General features: G+C 46.1%; 1 protein-coding gene across 4 annotated transcripts in view; it reads left to right on the top strand.

Annotated features, from left to right (window-relative positions):
* Positions 1-7,670, top strand: part of TMC7 (transmembrane channel like 7) — a 72,473-nt gene extending 64,803 nt beyond the window's left edge. For 3 of the 4 annotated variants that reach the window (XM_017874402.1, XM_017874401.1, XM_017874405.1), the window contains 3 exons: positions 1,917-2,072; positions 3,538-3,616; positions 6,263-7,670. In XM_017874402.1, coding sequence (XP_017729891.1) covers positions 1,917-2,072; positions 3,538-3,616; positions 6,263-6,328 — 301 coding nt within the window. In that variant the 3' untranslated portion in view covers positions 6,329-7,670. The remainder of the gene's footprint in view (positions 1-1,916; positions 2,073-3,537; positions 3,617-6,262) is intronic. The other variant, XM_017874403.1, reaches the window with a different exon arrangement.
* The last annotated feature ends 540 nt before the right edge of the window (positions 7,671-8,210 follow it).

Raw genomic sequence — 8,210 nt, 5'->3', positions numbered from 1 at the left:
CCAGCCTTGGCAACAGAGAGAGACTCTTATCTCAGGAAAAAAAAAAAAAAAAAAAAAAACATGGTATTTGCTTTGTTTTTTGTTTTTTTGGTTTATTTTGAGAGGGAGTCTCGCTCTGTCACCGAGGCTGGAGTGCAGTGTTGCCATCTTGGCTCACTGCAACCTCTGCCTCCCGGGTTCAAGTGATTCTCATGCCTCAGCCGCTGGAGTAGCTGGGATTACAGGCACGTGCCCCCACCATGCCTGGTTAATTTTTGTATTTTTAGTAGAGACAGGGTTTCGCCATATTGGCCAGGCTGGTCTCAAACTCCCGACCTCAAGTGATCCATCTGCCTTGGCCTCCCAAAGTGCCGGGATTATAGGCACGAGCCACCATGCCTGGCTGTATTGTTGTTTTTTATTTTTCAAATATTTTTATCTGAGGTTGGTTGAATTTGATGATGGAGAACCTTTGGATGTGGGGGGCCAACTGGATTTGTTTTCTGTATGCATACTTTTTTTTGGATAGGAAATAATTTGAAATTAACTTATAGACATCATAATATTTCATTGCTAAATACTTCAGTGTGCAGCTCCTAAGACTAAGGGCACTCCTCTTTATGTGTTTCCACAATAATATATCACACTTAAGAAGATTAATACTAATATCATATTTCTGCCATTTTAAATTTCTCCAATTGTCCCTCAATCGTCTTTAGTATAGCTTTTTTTTTTTCCCCCGAGATGGCGTCTCGCTCTCGCTCTGTCACCCAGGCTGGAGTACAGTGGCCCGATCTCAGCTCACTGCAATCTCCACCTCTCGGGTTCAAGCAACTCTTGTGCCTCAGCCTCCCGAGTAGCTGGGATTACAGGCACCCGCCACCATGCCTGGCTAATTATTGTATTTTTAGTAGAGACGTGGCTTTGCCACGTTGGCCAGGCTGGCCTCCATTTCCTGACCTCAGATGATACACCGGCCTTGGCCTCCCAAAGTGCTGGGATTACAGATTTGTTTTTAAAATAGTGATCTTTCAAGTTTGACCCATTGCTTCTGTTTGTTCTATCTCCTTAGTCTCTCTTTTTTAAAATTTAAATCTAAATTTTAAGTTCTGGGGTACATGTGCAGGACGTGCAGGTTTGTTACCTAGGTAAATGTGTGCCATGGTGGTTTGCTATACCTATCCACCTCACCTAGGTATCAAGCCCAGCATGCATTAGCTATTGCGCTCCCTCCTTAGTCTCTTTTAATTCCTGATTCTTTGAAGAGTCCAGGCCAGTTTCCTCACTTCTCAATTAAGAGACCGGAGAGTAGAATGCCCACATTTTGGATTTGTCTTGTTATTTTCTTATACTCTCATTTAACTTGCTCTTCTGTCCTGAATTTCCTGTAAACTGGAAGTTAGGTCTAGAGACTTGATGAAATTTCAGGGTAAGCGCTTTCTTTCTTTCTTTCTCTTTTCTCTTCTTTTGTTTTCTTTTCTTTCTTTCTTTCTTTTTTTTTTTGAGATGGAGTTTTGCTCTTGTTGCCCAGGCTGGAGTGCAGTGGTGCAATCTCTGCTCACTGCAACCTCCGCCTCTCAGGTTCAGGTGATTCTCCTGTCTCGGCCTCCCAAGTAGCTGGGTGGGCATGCACCACCATGCCCGGCTAATTTTTGTATTTTTAGTAGAGATGGGGTTTCACCATTTTGGTCAGCCGGGTCTCGAATTCCTGACCTCAGGTGATCCACCTTCCTCAGCTCCCAAAGTGCTGGGATGACATTTGTGAGCCACCATGCCCAGCTGGGGTAAGCATTTTCAACCCAAACATTCCAGAAGGCCCAGGAGGTCAGGCGGCTCCTTGTAGGCCACTGTTAACCAAACATTCTGGGTGTGCCAAGGCAGGGCACTCAGCCTGTGCTGCACGCTCCTTCTGAGCCTGTTGGTCTGTGTCCTGGCAGCATCCCTTCCTCGAAAGCCTGTGGGCCATTCACCAACTTCAACACCACCTGGGAGGTCATCCCCAAGACGGTGAGCACCTTCCCCAGCTCGCTGCAGTCCTTCATCCACGGCGTCACTTCCGAAGCCTTTGCAGTTCCTTTCTTCATGATTATTTGGTGAGTGAGAACCACTGGGACCCACTGAGGCATGTGGGCTCCTCCCATTGGGAAATGGTAGGGGGGGGGGGTCACTCTAGACTTGACAAGTTACTGAGCTTCTTTGAACTGCACTTTCCTGTCTCTAAAATGGGCATAACAGGCCAGGCGCGGTGGCTCAGGCCTGTAATCCCAACACTTTGGGAGGCTGAGGCGGTTGGATCACTGGAGGCCAGGAGTTCGAGACCAGCCTGACCAACATGGTGAAACACCATCTTTAGTAAAAAATATATAAAATTAGCCAGGCATGTAATTCTAGCTACTTGGGAGGCTGAGGCAGGAGAATCACTTGAACCTGAGAGGCAGAGGTTGCAGTGAGCTGAGATCACGCCATTGCACTCAAGCCTGGGCAATAAGAGTGAAACTCTGTCTCAAAAATAAATAAATAAATAAATAAATAAATAAATAAATAAATAAAAAAAATGATTTTATCCAAAGCTCAAAATCACTGGTTTTATTATGTTTTCCCTATTTTACAAATGAGGAAATGGGCTAGAGAGTCTCCACAGTGATCATCCACATGTTAATTACATGCCCAGCTGACTTTCTCAACCATGTCGTTCTCTCTTTCTGTCATTCTGTATGTACAAGGGGAACATCAGCAAATTTTAATATTAAAATTAAAAAGCAAGGCATAAATCAGATTCTGCTGCCACTGCCAAATAAAAACTTCAGTAGCTGTTTCTTATATCCTCTGCTTGGAAGAGATGAGGGTTTTCTTTATTTTTTTGTAGAGCAGGGTCTGGCTCTGTTGCCCATTCTGGAGTGTGGTAGTGTGATCATAGCTCACTGCAGCCTTGAACTTCTGGGCTCAAATCCTCCCGCCTCAGCTTCCTGAGCAGCTGGGAACTACAGGCTCACGCCACCATGCCTGGCTAATTTTACATTTTCTTTTTCTTTTTTTTTAGACGGAGGCTTGCTCTGTTGCCCAGGCAGTAGTGCAGTGGCGCGATCTCGGCTCACTGCAACCTCTGCCTCTTGGGTTGAAGTGATTCTCCTGTCTCAGCCTCCTGAGTAGCTGGGATTATAGGTGCCCACCACCACTCCCAGCTAATTTTTGTATTTTTAGTAGAGATGGGGTTTCACTGTGTTGATCAGGCTGATTTCAAACTCCTGACCTCAGGTGATCTGCCTGCCTCGGCCTCCTAAAGTGCTGGGATTACAGGCATGAGCCACCACACCCGGCCATATTTTATTTTTCTAGAGATGGGACTCTCACTATGTTGCCTGGGCTGGTCTCAAACTCCTGGCCTTAAGTGATCCTTCTGCCTGGGCAAAGCACTGGGAATATGCAAATGAGCCATCGTACCCAGCCTTCTTTTCTAACAAAAGTAGAACTGTTCCAAGGAAAAATATGTTAGGTTGTTTTTCTAGTGGCCTTTAGATGATACAGACTCCCTAGTGACCTGTCTGTGTTGTGTTGCAGCCTCATCATGTTTTACTTCATTGCCTTAGCTGGAGCACACAAACGGGTGGTCATCCAGCTCCGAGAGCAGCTATCCCTGGTAAGGAAGCACAGCCAAAGAGGGTCATGACTGGGGACATTTACCCAGGACACCACAAGGAAAGTGGTGTATTCCTGGGAGGGAGTGAAATTACTGAAGCCTTCTCTCACCACCACGTCCCCAAAACTCTGCCTTCAGGCCTAGCCCCGTCCAGCTTCATTAATTCACTGATTCATCTATTCCTTCAAGATGTGTATTAATGGGGGTACAGTGGCTCATGCCTGTAATCCCAGCACTTTGGGAGGCCAAAGCAGGCAGATTACTTGAGCTCAGGAGTTCAAGACCAGCCTGGCCAACATGGTGAAACCCCGTCTCTATTTAAAATACAAAAATTAGTTGGGCATGGTGGTGGGCACCTGTAATCCCAGCTACTTGGGAGGCTGAGGCAGGAGAATCCCTTGAACTCAGGAGGTGGAGGTTGCAGTGAGCTGAGATTGTGCTACTGCACTCCAGCCTGGGTGACAGAGTGAGACTCCATCTCAAAAATAAAAATAAAAAAGGATGTGTATTAAGTACCTACTCTGTGCCTTGTACTGTGCTGCGCTGGGACACTTTGGTGAACAAGAGATAAAACTGCTGGGTAAGGCCGGGCGCGGTGGCTCAAGCCTGTAATCCCAGCACTTTGGGAGGCCGCGATGGGTGGATCATGAGGTCAGGAGATCAAGACCATCCTGGCTAACACGGTGAAACCCCGTCTCTACTAAAAAATACAAAAAACTAGCCGGGCGAGGTGGCGGGCGCCTGTAGTCCCAGCTACTTGGGAGGCTGAGGCAGGAGAATGGCGTAAACCCGGGAGGCGGAGCTTGCAGTGAGCTGAGATCCGGCCACTGCACTCCAGCCCGGGCGACAGAGCGAGATTCCGTCTCAAAACAAAAACAAAACAAAAAAAACTGCTGGGTAGTTAATAAGATAAATGCTGATTAATTATAGCTTCTCTGAAGATAACAAAAACAAGGTAGAGTGGCGAGTGGGCTATCTGTTACTGCAGATGCGGCTGTAGAAGCCTTCTTTGAGGAGGTGATTTTTTTTTTTTTAATTCAGGATGGGGTCTCACTCTTTTGCCCAGACTGGGGTGCGATGGCGTGGTCATAGCTCACAGCAGCCTCAAATTCTTGGGCTCAAGCCATCCTCCCACCTTAGCCTCTCAAGTAGCTGGGACTATAGGCATGCATCACCATGCCTGGCTAATTTTTTAATTTTTTAAAGACATGAGGTCTCCCTATGTTGCACAGGCTGGTTTGAACTCCTGGGCTCAAGTGATCGTCCCCTCTTAGTCCCCCAAAGTGCTGGGATTATTGGCATGAGCCTATAATGGTGAAACCATTATATAGCTGGACCCAGCTGAGATTTGAATAATAGAGAGAGGAGCCCATTATCAGAGGTCCTATTTAAGGATGAGAGTAAGAGGAAAGAGCACAGTGAGGAAATGAGGCACGCACTTCTGGGGGACAGGAGGGAGGCGGCGGTGTGGCCACAGGGTGGTGAGTGATGGGAAGAGGCAAGGTGATATTGTAATAGCAGCCAGAGTCATCGAGTCACAGTGCCTTGAGGGCTCTGTTAAAACAGAGTTTTATTCTGAGTGGGATGGGAAGCCGCTGAAGGGTGTTAAGTAGAAATCTACTGTGCATTTTTTTTTTTTTTTTTGAGACAGAGTCTTGCTCTGTCGCCTAGTCTGGAGTGCAGTGCTGCAAACTCTGCTCACTGCAACCTCCACCTCCCGGGTTCAGTTGATTCTCCAGCCTCTGCCTCCCAAGTAGCTGGGATTACAGGCACCCACCATCACAACCAGCTAACTTCTGTATTTTTAGTAGAGAAGGGGTTTCACTGTGATGGCCAGTCTTTTTTTTTCCTTTGAGACGGAGTCTCACTCTGTCGCCCAGGCTGGAGTGCAGTGGTGTGATCTCAGTTCACTGCAACCTCCACCTCCTGGGTTCAAGCAAGTCTCCTGCTTCAGCCTCCCGAGTAGCTGGGATTACTAGCTAGGTGTGCGCCACCTTGCCTGGCTAATTTTTTTTTCTTTTTTTGAGACAGAATTTCGCTTTTATTGCCCAGGTTGGAGGGCAGTAGCGCGACCTCTGCTCACTGCAACCTCCACCTCCCGGGTTCAAGCAATTCTCCTGCCTCAGCCTCCCAAGTAGCTGGGATTATAGGCACCCGCCACCATGCCCAGCTAATGTTTTGTATTTTTAGTAGAGACGGGATTTCGAGGTTTCACCATGTTGGCCAGGTTGGTCTCGAACTCCTGACCTCAGGTGATCCACCTGCCTCGGCCTCTCAAAGTGCTGTGATTACAGGCGTGAGCCACATTGCCCGGCCTAATTTTTGTATTTTTAGTAGAGATGGGGTCTCACCACATTGGTCAGGCTGGTCTGAAACTTCCGACCTGAGGTGATCCATCTGCCTCGGCCTCCCAAAGTGCTGGGATTACAGGCATTAGCCACCATCCCTGGCTGTACTGTGCATTTTTTTTAAAAAAGGATCAGCTGCTTTGTGGACAGGGGGCTGTGGAGCGGACACAATGACAGACCAGATGAGAGGTCATTACAATAGTCCAGTGGTTAGAATCCTCAGCCCTCAGTCTGGTAGGTAATGATGGTATTTGTTTCCAAATATATTAAATGCACATGTGAACCTATTATTTTTTAGGAAAGTCGTGACAAGCGCTACCTAATCCAGAAACTAACAGAAGCCCAAAGGGACACGAGGAACTAACTAGACTGAGCATGAAGATGGCGCTGCCGGTTGCTTCTAAGCTGACCTAGTGATTCTGCTGAGCCTACAGAGTCTACCTGGGTTTTGAGTGGACATTTAAAAATATATTTTTCTGGAGTTTAGGCTTTTCCATACGTGCAGCTGTGTTTACCTAACCCAGCCCTTAATTAGGGCTTTAGTGACTTAGAAAAGCAGGGGAAACCCAAGCCTTTGCCTGCAGACCAGCCACTCTGTGACGACTCTACCAAAAACCAACAAGCCGTTTCAGCTTTTACAAGAGTGAAAGAGCGGGGACGGTAGTTTAGTATTTGAGCCATGAGTTCATGTGCACAAGTGTTTTGGGATGTGGACTGAAGTAGCTCAGCCTGTCAATCAGACCAGCCCATGAATATGTAACAAACAGAACTGGAGGCTGGTTTCTTAAACACACATATCCACATTTTTAAGGGTTGTTTGTTTTCCTGTGCTTACAATTTTTAATGCACGTCCCTTTATTTCACAAAACATGTGGCTGGACGCAGTGGCTCACGCCTGTTATCCCAGCACTTTGGGAGGCCGAGGCGGGCAGATCACCTGAGGTGGGGAGTTCAAGACCAGTCTGACCAACATGGAGAAATCTCGTCTCCACTAAAATACAAAATTAGCCGGGCATGGTGGCAAATGCCTATAATGTCAGCTACTCGGGAGGCTGAGGCAGAAGAATTGCTTGAACCCAGGAGGCAGAGTTTGCAGTCAGCCGAGATCGCACTGTTGCACTCCAGCCTGGGCAACAAAAGCAAAACTCTGTCTTAAAAAAAAAACAAACATAGAATATCTCTTAAGATTTCCGTTATGGTAAAAACCATATGCAATAAATACCTCATTGTAAGCTTACCCAAAATGGATAGGTGTGAACCTTTTAACAGAAAAACAAGTTTAAGTTATTGTTTCATGTAATCAGTTTTCATTTTAATATCTTTGAAATATTTTTCAAAGCACTGTAGTTTTGTAATGAACTTTTCAAGCCTTCCTTCCATTGTTTTCTTCCTTTCACTGGCTCCACACATTTCCTGGGGAGTAGCCTGGAATTTAAAGTTGGGTGCAGGTTTTAGAAAGCTGTTGCTTTTAACAATAATGCCACCATCTCCACTCCACTACTCAAACATGACGGACTCCTGGCTCAGAGGAGCAAAGATGTCTTCTCGTCCCTTTCCTACAGCCATTTTCTTGCTTTTTCCACAAAGGTATTATTGAAAGTGGGATATTTTCATAACTGGGAGACCAATGAGCTTTTCTGTCTTTTCCTGACTTGTTAAGGTTTATGGGTTTCTAAATCTAATAACTACGGCCATACCACCCTGAACACACTCGATCTCATCTAAATCTAGTAACTGGTGTCATGGAATTTTGAGTAATCAAAGATTCACTCCAGTCTCACTTAAAAACACAAATTCTGCTGGGCACAGTGACTTATGCCTGTAATCCCAGCACTTTGGGAGGCCAAAGCAGACAGATCACTTGAAGTCAGACGTTTGAGACCAGCCTGGTCAACGTGGCAAGACCCTGTCTCTACTAAAAGTACAAAAATTAGCCAGGCGTGGTGCGTGTGCCTGTAATCCTAGCTACTTGGGAGACTGAGGCATGAGAATCACTTGAACCTGGGAGGTGGAGGCTGCAGTGAGCGAGATCGTGCCACCGTACTCCAGCCTGGGTGACAGAGGGAGACTCTATCTCAAAAACAAAAAACAAACAAACAAACAAAAAAAGGTGAAAAGAAAAAAAACAAATTGTAATTGTAAACATTTCTGCCCCGTGCCTTTATATTAATATATATAACATTTTCACTGTGACCAGGCTTGATGATATTCAAGTTTTCTATTTGTGTGTGTGTGTGTGTGATGAA

The sequence above is a fragment of the Rhinopithecus bieti genome, unplaced genomic scaffold (assembly GCF_001698545.2).
Source record: "Rhinopithecus bieti isolate Rb0 unplaced genomic scaffold, ASM169854v2 scaffold_9209, whole genome shotgun sequence".
Classification (NCBI taxonomy): Eukaryota; Metazoa; Chordata; class Mammalia; order Primates; family Cercopithecidae; genus Rhinopithecus; species Rhinopithecus bieti.
Note: the sequence above shows the minus strand (reverse complement) of the source record. Positions and strands in the feature narration are given on the sequence as shown.